At 46.2% G+C, this 18,229-nt stretch overlaps 1 protein-coding gene across 2 annotated transcripts in view; it reads left to right on the forward strand.

The window, feature by feature from the left end:
• Positions 1-18,229, forward strand: part of THOC1 (THO complex subunit 1) — a 1,301,120-nt gene that overhangs the window by 65,623 nt on the left and 1,217,268 nt on the right. For both annotated transcript variants that reach the window (XM_069620878.1, XM_069620877.1), the window contains exons 2-3: positions 1,405-1,478; positions 1,579-1,639. In XM_069620878.1, the coding sequence (XP_069476979.1) occupies positions 1,405-1,478; positions 1,579-1,639 (135 nt within the window). The remainder of the gene's footprint in view (positions 1-1,404; positions 1,479-1,578; positions 1,640-18,229) is intronic.

The raw sequence follows: 18,229 nt of genomic DNA on the forward strand, positions 1-18,229 counted from the left end.
CCGTGCCCTCTCCAACATCTCGCACAATTATCTGCCCTTACAGCTTCATGTGAGCAAGTAACATGTGGGCTGTTAGGTTGGGTTACGTTGATGACTTGTAGATCACCCATACCACCACAACAACAAAAGGCTGCTTCGGTTTCATTTGGACTGTGTATGCTGCAAACTGATTATTCTCTATGCACGCATCTTAGGTTGGGAGTGGGACTAGAGAGAACACGTGAACATATGAGGTGGCAGTGAAAGGAAGTTAGGCCAGGCTTGATAGAGGGATCCCTGCGATACAGTTGAGTTTTTTTCCCACCTCATTACCCACAGTACCAGAGATTGATCCTTTCTGCTCCCTCTCCCTAATCTATACATTTTCCTGCAGAGCCCGGTACTATTGTGGAAGTTTGGTGAGCGGAGAACTTGGGCAGGAACATAAGAGCCTAATGCTTGTCCTGGGTATAAAGGCACCGACTCTCTCCTAATCTTTGACGGCCCAACTTAATCTTTTAAAATTAGATGCCAAATTTTAGGCTGCCGGAATAGGGGCTTTAGAAAGGCACCATTGTTCTTGCCTGGCGAAGGCTGTGCCGGACTAGGATTATGGCAGAGCTTTGCATCTTTTCAGGGCAAACTGATGGTAGTAGCCGTCAGCTGCCAAAGGCATATGGCTAGAGATCTTGGCTGTGAAAGTGAAAGGCAATGAAACCCATAATGTAGGGGAACAGCGGAATAATGGGAGATCTACATTGTGCATACCATACCTCTACTCTCCTCCATCTAAAATGTATTGGCTTTTTCCTGATCTGCAAAGTACCTGCCAGTGTCAACCAAGTGCCTTTTGAAGTCTTAGTCTGCCGTGTATCTATTACAATTGTCAATCGATTTTCTATGGGTACGAGTCTGGTCTTGCTTTTAGCATTTAATATTTGTTGGATATACTGCTTTAAACGGGTTCTGTGAAAATGGCTGTTGATGTGACCCAATTGTCTTTTAGTGACCTAGGTTTTATAGTATTTTGACTGTCTTGTGACCATTTTTAACATTAGGTTGGCTGTAACTTGTTTGATCTTGCCCAGCCAAGCACCACATGACTGTCTTCTGGTGACACTGCTGGGCTCCAAACCCTTCCATTTGAAAAATCATACTTTATATGGTCAGGTACAAACTCTTAAGGTGGCCTAAGGTAGTTGGGCAAACCCCACCCTTAGATTTCTACTTTCACTGAAGCGATCTATAAACAATACAAAGTAAATTATGTAAGAGCCCAAACCATGTGGCCACTTTGGTACTGGTGCATGCTGTTTTGAGGGCACAATATGTTCCAGAAAATAAATCCAATGCATGTTCCCATTGTTCTAGTTGGATTTCATTTTGTATGCACTCTAACACATTTGCTCTTGTGTTTTCTCCCAGAACTCCACCAGGGATGCCATGATTGACAACAATATCAAACCTTTATTGTGTACGTTCAGCCAGCTGCCTGGAAGGTAAGCCAACCAAAGAAGTGAGGGGAGAAAATAAAACACTTAACTTGTGTAGTGTATTTACCTTTCTGAATACCTGTTAATTTCTTCCTTTCTTTTGCAGTGAAAATGAAAAGAAGTGCACCCTTGATCAAGCTTTCAGGGTGGTTTTGGAAGAGGAAATTGTAAGTACATGTTGTTCTGTAGTGCCCATATTCTAAGTAATCGTTCATAACCGTATGAATCAACATAAATGATTGTTCCATCATAAAGATTGTAAGGGGCAGTTTTTTCATGCAGGCTAGTGCTTTATTTGAAGTGTCCCCAATAATATAATGCCCTCCTCCCGATCTGTTAGTTTGATGCAACGTTGGTACAATTAACCTGGGATGTTAACATTTGATGACATGGCTGGCCGTGTAATAAAAACATAAAGAAGGCATAGTTTCTACTGCCATGATTTTCCATACTTCGGAAATGAATACTCTTCAATCTAGTGCCACAAAAATCCTGTCTGAGCCCGTGGAATACTCTGGTAACAGTCTGTTTTAAGTCGTGGTGTCTTTTTGTTGTACCCAGTCGTCTATTCTGTTGAATGTTCCAAACAAATGCACTGTGCCCAACCAAAAGTGTCATCTGCATTATTGAGTTTTGTTACCCTTTACCATTCCTATCATCATGTCAACCTGCAATTGAAATCTTTATATGGATGCCCTTTCAGGCCTCAAGCATATTTTAAAGATCCTTGCCTTATGTTTAGAGCATCCCTATTTCAATAACCTTTATATTTGGCTGAGAAATTATTTCTTGAGGCACCCAGGCTTCTCTTCACATTAGGGTCCAATTAGCAAAATAACTTTTTTTTAAATATAATTGAATTCAAAACTGTTTAAATTGTCGGAAAAATAGCACACACAGCAACGTTTAAATTGGTGATATTTCGTTTAGCCATTACAAAGATAACCCATTAAAAACACTTAAATCTTGATACAAAGCTTAAATGATCTGATTACGGTTGGGTAGATTTTCCTTAAGCATTGTAGTCAAGGTGTTTAACTGTGTTCTTTACTTGTGCCAAGGATTCCCACAAGTTTCACCATCCATTCTAAGTTGTTGTAGAGCAGAGCAGCTCAAACTTAACTCTTGGATGGTATGTTTGGTGGTTAGCAGGTACAGTACACGCTTTTCACAAATGCCAGATGAGGGAATTTCCACCCACTACATTTTATATAAACCTATCCTGTATGTAGGAAAAGGCAAGTTATAAAACACTACACTAACTGGTAACTAAACTTTAAAAAATAAAAACAATGTATAAAACACTGTATCGGGTAAGTGGCGAGTTTTCAAACGTTCAATAAACAGTCTTTCCAGGAGGAGCGAATGCAGTTGTAGGCAAGTAAAATGTTTTAGCAGTAAAGAGTTCTTAAAGAGGCCAGCTTTGTGGATTTGGGCCGGATTTTGCAGAAAGTGTCACATTTGTGAAAATGTCTAAAAGAGCAGTTACTTGTGTTCCAGTGGAGTTCAAGTAACAGAATGCCCTTTTGAAAAAAGAGGGGACTTTCAGATGGAGATCCAGCTGCAGAAAAGGCTTGCAAGCAGCACTAGAAAGTCTAGAGAGCAATACGCTGGGTCCTATATACAGATCTGCCACAGGCAGTTTTGTGGTTTACAAAGGTGCACTGTGCAGGTTGTTTGATCAAAGGGCTGTAGCGACAACACAATGGTGCAGAAGGAACCCTAAGATGCTTAGGAAGAACAATTATTTAAGATTGGTTGATTCATGTTCTTTTGGGTCAAGGGTCCAAGAAAGAGGATCAAACCGGCAAAGAAGTTGTGGTCTGCAATGCATGGTTTTTTGGACTCTGGATTCTGTTTCTGAGGAAGGGGTGGCTTTAAAGACCCCTGACAGAACGATTGTTGAATATTCGCCCATGGAGACACAACGAAGAGGGGTCAGCCACAAAAGGCGGACTGGGAGACTAGCTTGGAAGTTCGTTGCAGGACAAGGGGCAGAACAGGCCAGTGTAGCATCCCAGATTTCAGAAATGGAACCAGAGCACTTGCCTGGTGTCCTGGGATGAAGAAACTCCTCTACAGATGCAGTGTCTTCAGGACCCTGGTGTTCAATGGATCACACTTCTGCATCTGGGGGCTGCGGGATTGGGGGGGGGTGTAGGTATTGTCAGGCGCTTCATGGAGACTGGGCCTTCGATCAGAAAAGGTTATTAAGTTGTCCCTACCGGATCACAGGGAAGAACAGTCAGTCTGTTTTCTTTGGTCTTCTGTAGATGGAGTTTCACCGTCTGATTTGGTGGAATGGCAAAGGATGCTGGTACAGAGCTTTGGTCCTTCCTCTAGCAGCAGGAGTTCAGGATCTGAGTTCCAGCAGTAGAGATGGTGAGTGGGTAAGAGGGTCCCCTTTTATGCCACTTTGGAGGCAGTAAGAACACATCACCCAATCTCACACCTATCATCATTCGGTGGGTGGGTGCGGACGGAGGGGGGGGGGGGGTCTAGGTAATCGGTCAGTGGCTGACAATTCCTCCAAGCACACTCTGGCATCCAGGAACACCTGCAAAAGGAAATCCACACTATCTGGTCAAATGGTTTTCTCGATGTTGGCAACATGACCTACTGACATGGGGTACTATTTTTGGAACAGTAGGGGCCTTTTCGGGGGGGGAATCCTTGCCTTAGGAGCCATAACCGCTCTCAAGGCAGAGCACACAAAGAGCCACTCTGTCAGGCTTTGAATTATGCCTGGCCTAGAAGAAAAATAAACTCCAAAATCCAGCAAAAAGTACAGGGGCTACCTCACTGGGTAGAAAGTGTGATTTCCACCTAACAATTAGTTATTAAATATATATTCTATTATTCAAGGAAAAAACATTATTTGCAGGGACGTTCAGGTGAGAACTTAATGCAACAAAACACCTGAAATTTAGCTAAAGCCACCTTAACTTTGCACCCCCTGTTGCACAGCCCATTGCTTAAAGACGTTCAACAATCTCAAACTGATTTTGACCTGTTTTGACAGTTATATTGTTATGTATAAAAGATTGCAGGCTTTGAGAACACAATGTCTATAGGCAATTTGCAGTGAGATTACATTATTTGCCATGGACCACACACTTATGTTAAGTAGTGTGCTACAAGTCCCTTTTGTTTTATGGCCGGTCTCTTGGTGACTGTGATACATCACATTACCCCAACTAACCGCATTTTAGCAGCACTGAAAAGGGGAAAAAAAATGACTGGCTGCAAGAACGAAATATGCCCAGGTACTTTTCCCCCATAGCGAAAATCAAAAGCTGGCACACGTGAATATACGCACAGTAAGTGAACATATATCTTAAAGTGAAATATACAAATGTAGTTAATTTGACCTTCCCCTTAACAGAAAGTGAGCAAGAAAAAATAGCATTGCACTTTAAAAAATAAATAAGTAATGAACACCAGAAAAATAACCTGAGAGGAAATGTTCCAATAAATATGCTGGCAAAGTATAAAAGGTGGTCATCTTTTTAAACCCAGCAATCCGTTGTGAAATATTCCCTGTTAAACAATCCCAATACGAAACAAGTGCTTGTGGTCTTGTGGGTAAACGTCTGCACTAGGAACATGACAACCCGATTAAAATCCTGGTAGCCAAATACTTGAGCAAGCTTGCCCACCTCAAAAAAAAAGGGGTTGCGTCCACCCTCTGAAAAAAGTTATGCACTTCACCCACATGTTTCCTTTACTTGTGCCCTGGAAAGCAGCCACAATCGGGAGAATAACTGCACCAGTGTCCTGGATTACAAACTCTCTTGCCACATTGTGGGCAAATACTCATGACTTACTTGCCCTCTCATTATTTTCCCTCCTCACCCCTATTCCTGGCTTTTAACAATACTCTTCTTTATAAAGATAACTTGAAAAGTACACATTCTATTATGTCACTCAAATATGAATCCTAATTAACCTACGTTGGGTAAAAGGTGTACAATTGTGGCATTATTTCCCTCCCCCCCCTTGAATGGGATATAACAAATACCAGAATGCAATTCAGCGAAAGGCAAAAACGCTCTGAGTACAGTACTTTAAAGGACTGACAGTAGCACGGTTTAAAAAAAATTGATGTGGATGCCATGTGTTTTCTTAGTGTGTTATGAGATTTAAAAAGAAAACGCACGGCACCAGACTGTGGATTGTCTCCCAAGCAGTAACCGCATCAACCCTGATTACCTTCAAAGTGAGGAAGGGGCCGGCCCCCTCAGGCCATGTTGCTCTAAGTGGTCTTGTAACTTGGGCTCACTCGTTAGGCAACATGGCCTGAGGGGGCTGTCGTTTTCCTCGCCTTGGAGCTAAGCAGGGTCCGACATGGTTACTGCATGGGTGGGAGACCCGGGTTACCAGTGATTTTTCACCCCCGATGTCACTGTAGCTTAAAAAATGGCTATTTTTCTATTTTTATGTATATAGGATTGCAGGCTTTGAGACCTTGGAATGTTTTTAGTTAATTAGCTGTGCGTTTTTAAATTATTTGCCACAGATCACATACTTTGGTTAAGCCGCGTACTACACGCCCTTTTTTTTTTGGCCGATCTCCTGGTGAATGTTGTGATACATTGCACAACCTCAACCAACCGCATCTAAGCAGCATCGAAAAGGGAAAAAACATGACCGGCTGGATGAATAAAATATGCCCAGGTACTTTTGTCCCCTCTGAAGGCATCATGAAGTAGACACAGAAAAGTTCAAATTGTTACTTGGAATGTTATTAACGTAAATGGCAAGTTTAGATTAAGGCCTAACTTGCCCTATGCTAAGGTGGCATTTCCGTACCTAAAGAAAACTGATAGTCTGCGTCAGGAGGTCCAAATAAAAAAAATCAGTCTGTGTCCAAAACCTTTACTAACTGCATACAATGTCTGCACCACCGTCTCTGCACCTCCATCTTTACGTGGGTCTTATGGGTAAGCGTCTGCACTAGGAACATGACAACCTGAGTAAAATAATGGTAGCCAAATAATTGAACAAGCTTGCCAACCTCAAGAAAACCCAAGGGGTTGCGTCTGCCGTCTGTGAAAAAAGGTACAGTGTCCATCCAAATGTCCTTTTAATTGTGCCTTGAAAATCAGCCACTATCGGGGGCAAATAACTGCACCAGTGTCCAGGATTGCAAACTCTGTTGTCACATCATAGGCAAATACTCGTGACTTACTTGCCCTCTCATTTCCCCTCCTCACCCACATGTATGGCTTTCAACAATACTCTGCTTTGTAAACATAACTTGAAAAGTACACATACCATATTGTCACTCAAATATATAAATAAGTATCGAACTGTTAGGCAAAAAGTGTGAAATTGTGGCATTACGACTGGGAAACTACAAATACCAGAATGCAATTCAACAAAAGGCAAAAAAAATTGTCTGAATGCATTACTTTCAAGGACTGACATTAGCATGTTTTAAAAAGAATACTGCAGGTGACTTGTGTTTTCTTAGTGTGTTACGAGATATTTAAAACTAAGAAGGCGCACGGCATCCAGAACAGTGGACTGTCTCCCATCCATGCAGTAACGGGTTTAAACTACTGCACGGAATAAACCCAAACCACAATAAGGCCTCTTAAACGTGTTGTGCCCAAGTTGTTTCGGACCTGGTCCAAATCCATCCTGCGGTTTGGGCGGAGCAGTCCGAAATAAATCGATCTTGTTTTGTCTGTGATAATTAATGGAAGTAGGCCACAACTTTGAGAAAAAACATTTTTGTATTCTTAATAACATTTGCATTTGTTAGCAAATCATTACGATACTTTGCAGTCTGGGTGGTGGGGTGCGGGGGTGGCACTTATCCCAAACCAACAGCAAGATTTCAGCCAAATCCATTACTCCAATCAAAAGTTAACAATAGAATTTTTCAAGGTTCCTATGGGAGCCTGACTCACTTTAACTATACTATTGCGACTCCCCCCCCCCCCATAACATAATCTATCAATATATACCATACCTCTGCAATGGAGGATCAACAGAAAACACTAGTCAAAAATGTAAAATTTCAACACTTTCATTCTTTGTTGGGATGGGTGGTTGTAACACCAATGTGTCTAGCGCAATTAGAGATAATAGCGGTTGCTGCTAGTGCAGAATTCCATTTTGTGGGGCAGGCGTTCCAGTTGAAGGGACCCCTAAACATTTTACTTTTTTTTCCCCTTTGGCTTCTAGAAACACTGGCTTATTTGTAGTCAGAGAGACCTCTACTGAAGTGCCTCTCCAACCTTTCCTTAGTATGTGATCCACCCCTAGGCTCCTAAAACACTGCTGTTTTTTAAGCACCCCATTTTGTCCTAGGCGGATTTTCATTTTTTTTTTTTTTGTCGCCCATAATATATACTAGGGTAGTGACATCTGTTTTATTTTTTGCTTCACTATGGGTGCCGCAAATCGGGTCCCTGCATTCGTAGCCCAATGTGCCTTTGTATTAGCTATTAGGGTCTGGATGTTTTTTTTTTTTTAAATCCTGGCATTTTGTTTTTGATAATTACTTTGTTTGTGGAAACCAATAGGCAGGTCTCAGGTGGCTGTTGTGCGAATATGGTCTCATTCTGAGCCCCAACCTATACTCACTGTAGTTGCGTAGACGGGTTTAGACCAGTTTCTGGCAATCCACAAAGTGTGCGGGTGGACCGGAGTGTTGGAGGTTTTTGGGGCCAGCCCTACTGTTTGATGCCAACATTTTATTATGACTGCCCTTTTCAGTGATTAGATGGCTGGACTAGAATGGCTATATCTTAGAAGACCCTGACCTTACCCCAAGTCTGCTGGAATTGTCCAATCTCTTTTCGTTTAATGCACATTTACTTAACTGTTGCACATGCTTTTTAAAACATTTTTATTTTTGCCCGTCATAAAGCCTACTGCTGGAATTTTAGGACCAGGTTTGGCCATACCGGCTGGACCCAGTTTCCTGTTCCTTAAGCGTTGGTTTCCTGTTCTGGCTGCTGGGTGTACTTCCTGGTATGTCCTTGCTCTCACCTCCCCTTTCTCCTAATCCTCCTCACTGGATATTCGGGGTTGGATGTTGTGTTATGGAATAGTTTCTGGTCCATTTTACTGTGGTCTTCCTGATCTATACTCCTGGTCGTACGCCTGGAAGTTGGAAACTGCCATCGTCCAGAAAGGTGATGGAACACTATTAACCCACCTCTGTTGTTCCTCTGGGCCATCCTGGGTCACCTACACTATCGTTTCCATCGTACAACTGTTTTCTGCTGGCTGACTGGCCGGTGTTGCCCCCCCCCCCATGCTGTCCAGATCCACCTTTTTGGTGTTCCTTTTATCTTACTGGGGTTTTCTCATCATTTTCACTTTTGGCTGGTCGGTCACCTTTTTGGGAAGGTCGATTTTGTTCTTTTGGGTTGTTGTTGGTCTTGAGTTGAAGTCCCTCGGTGACCGGATCCTGTAACTTGACCTAAATCCAAGACTTTTACTCACCAGGTTGTTGGCTGTTCATGAGACTTCAAAACTGCTGCCATGAAAGTCTTGTGTTTGCTTGAAAATAGTTTTTAACTGTTCCCCCTCGCTGCATTGATAGCACCTGTCTGTCGCACCCTCTGTCCTTCCCCGCTGTGTTTTTGTCCCACACCGCCCCCGTCCCTCCCACCCCTCCATGTGCCTCAGTACATCAGCCTGGTAACTGCCCTCCTCACCGTTGCAGCTAGCTATGTCACTATCTGTCTCTCCTATCTTCTCTAACTGCTTCTCCATTTCCTATCCCTCTCCTATCACTAAATCTGTCTGGAAGAAACTTAAGAAGGAGATACTGGGCTCCAACCTAGACCTTCCTTTTGCAGAGACCTATGTCACGGCTTCCACCAGAGAGACTCTCAGACATCCTCTTTGTCGTTACCTCACTCGACCTATGGACCCGGTACATGGTCTCCTTTCTCTCTCCTATCGCCTCTGCTCCCATTAATGGTGGCACCCGCTCGGAGGTCCTCCTCAACCTCTTTGCCACCAGGTTCATCATTTAATGTCCATCTGAATGGAACCATCATGGTTCAGGGTCCTCAACCCAACCTTCTGCTCTTGAATAGACTCCTACCTCGCCTCTAAAACCTTACCGCTCCCCCTGACAGGCTCCCTTGCCGCTGTGCCTTCCTCCTCTGCACAGGCTCCCTTGTCTTCTGTGCCTTCCTCCTCCTCTACACAGGCTCTCTTGCCTGCTGTGCCTTCCTCCTCCTCTACACAGGCTCTCTTGCCTGCTGTGCCTTCCTCCTCCTCTACACAGGCTCTCTTGCCTGCTGTGCCTTCCTCCTCTGCACAGGCACTCTTGCACTGCCTCACTGCCCCGGCTCCCTTGACAGCCTTGGCCCCTCCGCCATCCTCCACTATCCTGCTGGCTCTCGAGCCACCCATGGGAGGGGGCGGTGGGGACCACTGTCCCCTGTGCCCCCTGCGTAAGACCTTCAAGGAGGGCATGCTGCTCCATAACTCTTGCTCTGCTGTCAAACACTCGTCTGACATCTGCAACCTCCTTGAACGCATGAATCTTGATGTGCTCGCCATCACAGAGCCCTGGTTCAGGGACTGCTCTGTCGCAAGCTTTGACACACTCCTCCCTGAAGGATACAAGGTCCTCTCTGGGCCCAGGCCGAAGGGCTAAGGAGGGGGAGTGGTGTTGATCTTCCCAGAATGGATACTTGGTTCTATCATCCCCACTCAGGCCTACTCCTCCTTCGAATGCCTAGTGTGCAGGCTTTCGCTCTCTTCTAAATCGTCTCTCCCTATGGTTACCTTCTATCTGCCACCAGGACAGTCCACTCTCTTCCTCTCAGAATGGGCTGACCGGGCCTCCTCTCTACTCCTCCTCTGAACGCCTCCTGCTGGGTGACATCAACATCTATCAGGACTCTCGCGACTCCTCATGACCTTTCTGCAACCTATGTAATTCTCTCTCCCTCTCTATCTTATCTTCTGGCCCCACGCACACAGCGGGCCACACTTTGGATGCTCTCATCCCTACCGACATCCCTCTCTTTATCCCTCTCGCTCTCTTGGACTGACCACTCTTCTCTCTTCACACTTGAAGCTCTCCTCTTGCATTGGCACACCCGGCGCGGCCACTCGGTTTCAAAGTCACCAGACCCATGAAAAGAGTGACAGCGGCTGCCCTTGCCTCCACTCACTCCCCGCCTCCTACTCCCGAGGCTGACTCCCACCCTGACACAACCCTCGCTAACTTCAATCTATCTTTCTCGAACACCCTTGATACACTTTCCCCTGTTATGAGGGTTCGACTGAAGCCTTCCAAAAAGTGCGACTCTTGGTACGACGCTGATATGGCTGCCCTTAAACGCAAGTGTAGGGCAGCTGAGCGGAAATGGAAAGCGTCAGGCGGACCCTCTGACAAATTGGCATGCCGCCTCCTTCAAAGGCAATATGGACTCTGCATCCACACCAAGAAAAGATTATTTATTCAAGCCTGCACCTCTGCGGCATCAAACACAGCCAAACTTTTCAAAGTCTGCAAGGAACTGTTGCACCCACCCAGGACCTCTGCTCGGCCCTGGCTGCACATTTCACTGCAAAAACCAAAGACATTCTTTCCCCTCTCACTTCCACACCACATCATACAACGACACCTCTGGAGCCTCCCTTGGCCCCTCCACCACTGCCCCACTCTTCTCTCACTCCATCACACCTGATGAGGTCGCCAGGCAAGTCCTGTCTTTGATGGCCTCATCCAAACAGGTGGCCCCCTGCCCCTCCAAAACCATTAAGGACAATATCAACTCTATCGCTCTAGCCTTGGCTGATCTCTACAATCTCTCTTTTGCCAATGGGGTTTTCCTAACTTCTCTTAAGCCCTCCCTTGTGCACCCTCTGCTTAAGAAACCCTCTGCTGACCCCTTCATTCTGGCGAACTACCCCCCCTTTCATTCCGGAAAACTACCTCCCCATCTCGATCACCCATTTCCTGGCCAAACTCCTGTAGAAACTGCCCATCCCTCAGCTCACACTCCACACTGAATCTGCTGGTTGCGTCCACAACCATCACTCTGGCTTTAGAGCATTCAGAGGCACGGAAACTGCTCTTCTGAACACCTGTGAAGACCTGGTCCCAAATCTTGACACTAACACTCCCGCTGTCCTCATTCTTCTTGACCTCTCCTCTGCCTTTGACACAGTAAACCACAACATCCTGATCACACGTCTCCGTGACACCCAGGGAATCGCAGGTCAGGCTCTGGCATGTGGTTAACCTCCTTCATTCCTGACCGCCCTTCACAGGTGGAACTTGGGTCCTTTCTCTCGACTATCACTTTTTCAACCTGCAGCGTTCCGCAGGGTTCTAACCTATCCCCCTGGTTCTTCAATGTTTACATGGCTGCCCTGGCACGTGTGATTGCCGAATCCACATGATCCGACCGCAGTTGAATTTACTGCGGCCGGAATCTTTGCATGAGAAAGGTGCGAACTGCCAAAAGTTTGCATCTTTCTCATGTGAACACACGTACATACCCACACCCCCACCCCGAAACATAAACAAACCCCACTTACCTTCATCTTCACGCAGGGTTCCTGCAGCGCCAGTTCCCTTTCACTTCTTTTCTTTTACAGAGTGCTGCAGTGGTGTCCCCCGCAACACCCCGCTCACTATACTGTGTGGTATAGTGAGCGGGGTTTTGGGGAAGGACACCCCAGCAGCCCCTGCTTTTTTTTTTTTTTAAATAAACTTACCTGCAATGCTAGCACCAAGTCTTCGAACTTTTGGTGCTAGCATTTGTAGAACCTTTTGTACATGTGACCGTTTAGATAGTGTTTTTGTACAAAACCTGATTGCCACTTTCATCTCTAACTTCCAGTGTTATGCGGATGACACGCAACTCTCCTTCAGGCTACCCTCAGCCACCTCCTCTACTTCGCTTATATCTGACTGTCTGTCCTCAATTCAGTACTGGTGTGCTGCAAACGACCTCTGCCTCAACGCCAGTAAGATGGCGATTGTTCGCATTGGGGCTCCTGCTCCAGCTTTCCCACTCTTACTCTGGCCGACCTCCCTTGGCCCTGCGCCCGCACCCACCTGCGAGGCAAAAAACCTTGGGGTGATCTTCGATCCACTCTCGCCTTCTCCACTCACATTTCGGATGTCTCTAAAAACTCCAACTACCAGCTGCAGCTCCTCAGAGGTACTCTTTACTTTCTCACCTTCCCCCAGCGGCTCACTCTCTCCAGAGCTCTGGTTCTCTCTAGGCTGGACTACTGCAACAGCCTCTTTCTCAACCTCCCTGCCTCTGCTTTGCGCCCTCTGCAACTCATCCAGAACAGAACCGCAAGACTTATCCTTGGCCTCAAGCCCAGGAACCTCATCTCTCCGGTGCTGAAATCCATTCACTGGCACCCCGTGGCCGCAAGGATCAAGTTCAAGACCCTCTGCACCTGCACTGTCCACAAGGCTCTCGGGCCTGGGTCCTACCTATCTGAAATGCTGTCCCTCCCGAGCACTTTGATTATCTACCTCCAACCTTCTGCGAGTGAGCCGGTTCTCCAAGCAGAGATTTGGAGGGAGATAATTAGCTTCAGTAGGTCCCCCCACTGGAATAGACTCCCTACCGCCCTGTCTTGAGCCTGATCTCCTTAAGTTCCGGAAACTCCTTAAGACATTACTCTTCTCCTCCTTCTCTCTCCCTCTACCCTGCTAACCTCTCTCTCTCTGCTCTATCCCTCTCTCGCTCCTTTTTCCACACTGCTTGCGGACTGGCTGGCAGGCGTACCTCAGAGTCTCACAGGTCCGTGGCCAGGTCCTCTCGCACTTGCCTCCGGGCCTGCACTTGCCGCATTGCTACTGCACCTGGTCAATTGACCCATGAGAGTGGCACCTCTCAGCACTTACCCTGTTTCTGTCTAACTGGGCGCACTTGGATGCCCCCCCCACACCACCTGCACTTGTCCTCCCTCCACCCCCCCTCCTGTATCGTCTGCGCACTGCATTATCTGAACGTACCATGCCTTGAAGATCGCCTATCTATCTCACCTGTCTCCCCTCCCTGCATGGTGTCGCCTCAGCAGACTTGGAAAAACTGCAGAATTGTAGTCAGTCCGATTTGCTGTTATCTACGCTGATAATTGTACTATATGCACTTACTCTGCCTGTGCAGGCATGTATCATTCAGAAATTCAAGGACTCTGAATGACTGTTGTTTTTCCCCCTTGTTCCCTCCCTCCTTGAGCACTTTGAAACCCTTGCCTTGTGTAATAGGCACTTTACAAATAAACATTACCATACCTTGCCATGAGTACTTTTGGGCCCTGGGCTGGTGGGTCTTTCTTCGAACTTGCCCTCAGGGGTCACCTTGGTCGATGGTTTGTTTCTGCTGGTCTCATCTGCTGTGGTTCAGCATTTGTTAACTTTTGCACGACTTCTGCTTCTCTTATTCCTGGGGCTTGTGGGTCTTGGACTTGGAGCTGGAACCCTTTGTGTGGGTCTCCTCCGGTGTCCCCTGGGGTACGTTGCAGCCTTCTCCGCGCCTGTTGGATAGAGCTCCCTTACCTGACTGTTCTACATAACTGCGGCTGGGGCTACAGACGTTGCCACATTTCATCCTACATGAATTTTTATACCGCCCTAAAGTTTTTTATAGTGACTTGGAAAGTATCCTGTACATTGAATTATTTTCTATGTTTCCCCAATCTTAGCATGTACCACACATTTTAAGTGCATTTTTGAAGTCCTACATTACATTCCTGTCTAGTGAAATGCTTTGCTACCATGTTTAATTTCTGATTACTTTTTGGATCATATTGCTAGGAGTGTAACACAACCATATGGTTCTGGTGCTAGAGTTCTAACTCTATCCTAACTTTTGGAGGCCATTTCAGCTTGTTTGCTAAAATGTTGACCACCTTTTCTCCCTTTTTAGGTGCTGTATCTATTGTATGGTACTATATGAAAGAGGTGTGGAAACTGTTGGGGCATATTGCAGTGTGGGCATTATTGAACCTTGTGACTCTTTGAATGCATTTTAACTTTGTCTAGGTATCCTTTTTCGTTTTTTCTCCCACCGCTTAGTCCTATATGTATGGTGCCCAGCATCAGGTAGTGGTTACTCCTGGATATGTCTTTATAGCCCATTACTGTTTTACACGTGCACTGTTTTACTGTGTGTTCTGTGTAACGTACAGTACATATCTGAACTTGTAGACATTATGTGTGATTTTTATTTTTGTTGTTGATTTATTTTTGTATTATAGTGTGTATTTTCATGTCGAATGTATAAGGTTTGAAATGAACCATGTACAATAAAAAGTATATTTTTAATATACAATTGTGTAATTCACTAAGGGTAACTTCTGCCAATAACTGTACTTCACTACTACCCTGCCTCTTGCCTTGAGTGAAAACTGACTGCCTTGTCCTAACTACCCCTTTAGAGAGTTTGATCTTCACCCTTCGTTTAGATTGTTTTAAATCCCTTTCCAGAAGGCTGTGAATAAATATCTTACAGTAACTTTACTAAAGCTGTAAGGATGGGGTCCACTCAGTGCCTCAAGGGCATAACTATGGGAATACTGCCCTTAGCCGTGTCCATCCCAGTGATCTAGCATCTCACTCTTATCTTGGCACCCTTTTAGGGTTGTAGTGCCAAGCTTGCTTCTTGTCAATAGTCGCAAGGATGTAGTTCCCTCCTGGTTTGCCGACACTCTTCTTACCAGCAAGCACTTTGTTCTACCTTGCTTAGGTTAATTGTCAGGCCTAGATATTCTCTATCTGTGGCTCACCCACCTGTGCTAAAGCCAATAACTGTTAATGCCCCCATAACTGAAAGTAGTTCTTTCCATCGTTTAGGGTTTTTTCGCCTACTGTGGGATTATCTCAGTGGGGAACAGCCATCCTTGGCCGGTTGTCAAAAAGTGGTGTGATGGGTCAATAATGCGAGACAGACAACTGCTTGTGGTTTTCTCAAGAACAGACATTTTATTAAGAAGCCAATTTGCAAATAAATCCTCGCTAATTCTACTCTATAAGGGAATACCCTAACTGCTAAGGGAATATCTCCTAACATAAACGAACTGGCCCTTACACTAAACAACAAAACATTGAAAGGAAATCATAAAAAGGATAAATGGTTTTTAACCAGTATTTGGATGACTTTCACCTGTCCCGTGGTAATTCCTTTCCCCAGGATTTTTCAAAGTCAGTTCTCCAAATGTTCAAAAGAAAAGAAAAGTCTTTTTTTTTTTTTTTTTGGAAAACTCTTTTTATTGATTTTCACAAAATAACAAGCTAACATTCCCTTCCCCCTCCCCCACCCATATCCCTCCCTCCCGGCAACGAGCTAATCCCCTTCACCCATCGACCATTCTAGAACAAATTCTACAGTCATTGCAAATCCAGCAGCCTCAGTCGCTGTGGGCACCACATCACCTAAAATCATCTTTAAGAACCTTCAGTAGTCCCTCCCCCCCCCCCCCCAGTCTGCCGCGAAGCTCTGGGCCTTGTTGTCCATGGCATAAGTCGCCCATTCCAGGGCCACTATCTCCCACCGCTTTCGGAACCAGTCTTGTATCATAGGAACCTCTGGGCCTTTCCATCTCTGGGCTATTAACTGCATAGCGGCAAGAGTCGTAATAGCAATAGCTTTTTCTCTTCCTCTAGGTTCACCTGCCCCAGAGTCCACCCGGACACCTAAGAGAATTTGCGCTGGAGTCCTCCCATCTCCCAACCCAAAGGCCAGTCCCTGTGCCTCCCCCACCTCCCCCCAGAATGATGCAAGCTTTGGGCAATCCCACCAGATGTGCTCCGCGGAGCCCGCCATCCCACAACCCCTCCAGCACATCCAGTAGGATAATACCTATTAAGCCGGACAGGGGTATAATGCCACCTAAACATGATCTTATACCATGTCTCTTGTAGCTGGGGCACCCTGACCAGTTTAGGAATTCTCCTCCACAACTTCCCCCAGTCCGTCCGACAGACCCCGCGTCCCAGAACCCGCTCCCACTCCCACATGTATGCTCATTGGACCCCCTCGTTAGAGCCAGCCAGAATCTTATAGATGTTGGAGATGAGGCCTCTCGCCCCGTCATTCGTGAGCAGGAATTTTTCAAAGGGCGTCGGGTCCCTTGTAGTCGCCTTCTTGATCCCTGGATGGAGAACCCAATGGCGAATCTGGGCATACCTCAACCTCTCTTTCTTGTACTGCAAAATGCTTCTTACAATCGTTAAACAATAACAATTCCCCTCCAGAAAACATATTGCACAGTTTCCGACAGCCACCCTCCTGCCAATTCGTGAAAGCTCCTCTCTCCACGCCCGGGGAAAAATCCCTGTTGCCGAATATGGGGGTGAAGGGAGACAGGAATGTGGTGATCCCTTCTAATCCCACTAGCCTATCCCAAATGTCAGCCATTAGTTTGGTGATGGAGCTCTCGTAGAGGTGACCTGGTCTGTGTTGTTTCGGGAGCCACAGTACTTCTGCTAGGTTTCGGTGCGCTACGGCCCTATCCATCCGTACCCACAATTTATCCCGCGTTCCTTCCTCCCCCTTCAACCATTCCCTAATAATTCGCAGCTGGGTTGCCTCGTAATAACGTCTAAAATTCGGCAATGCTAGACCTCCCTCACTCTTCAGTGCCATCAATAGTCTGGTTCCCACCCTAGGCCTTTTGCCTTCCCAAATGAATCCCTTGGTCAGGGTTTCCAGCTCCTTCAAGTAGCTCGCCGGCACTGGCAGCGGAACCGCCTGGAATAGGTACAAGAGCCGTGGAAGTGTAACCATTTTAACCGCAGCTATCCGCCCCAGCCATGACACCCTCAGCTCTCTCCACTTCAGGAAATCCCTCTTAATTGCCTTAAGAAGCGGAGGGTAATTAGCCGGAAACCATCCATCCAGAGTAGCCGTAATTCTCACCCCTAGGTAACGAATCCCTCCCGAGCTCCACAGAAAGCCAGTAGCAGCCCGCAGATTCTCCCTTTCCGCTAGTCCAAGCGTTAAATTCAAAACCTCATATTTGTTGGCGTTAATTTTCAACCCTGAAGCCGACCCAAAGGCCTCTAAAAGGGCCATACTAGCCTGCAATGAATTCTGAGGGGTTGTGAGCATGAGCAGCATATCATCAGCGAAGGCTGCTACCTTATGCTGCTCCCATCCGAATGGGACCCCCTGGATGTCCCCTTCCTCCCGAATGGCCTGAAGTAGTGGTTCCAAATAAAGCGCAAATAGTATTGGGGAAAGGGGTCAGACCTGCTTTGTCCCCCTCTGCAGAGATATCTTCCTAGAGGCGATCCCGTTCACCATTACTCTAATAGAGGGCGCCTGATAATTAGCCTTAACCATCGCCAGAAAGTCCCCACCAAAACCCATCTTTTCCATTGTCCGAAAAAGGAAGGACCACTCCACGCGGTCAAAAGCCTTTTCCGCGTCCAGAGCCACCAGGACTGCGGGAGTGTGCGTTTTCTGGACCTTCTCGACTACATGGGCCACTCGACGGATATTGTCCGTGGTTTGTCTGCCCTTGATAAACCCAGCTTGATCAGGGTGTATCCGGTCCGGGAGGATGGAGTCAAGCCTGTTGGCCAGGATCTTAGTGAAGATCTTAGCATCTAGATTAATCAGCGCTATAGGGCTTCCGGATTTTTATTTGGTTTCAAGATTAGGGTGACTTTAGCCTCCTCCATGGAGGGCGTAATTCTGCCCGAGAGGCGAAATGAGTTGAATAACGAGATGAGATGTTGGGTTAACTGCACACTGAACAACTTATAAAAGGCGGCCGTATAACCGTCC

Source organism: Ambystoma mexicanum, chromosome 5q, assembly GCF_040938575.1.
Source record: "Ambystoma mexicanum isolate Mex_15411 chromosome 5q, UKY_AmexF1_1, whole genome shotgun sequence".
NCBI lineage: Eukaryota > Metazoa > Chordata > Amphibia > Caudata > Ambystomatidae > Ambystoma > Ambystoma mexicanum.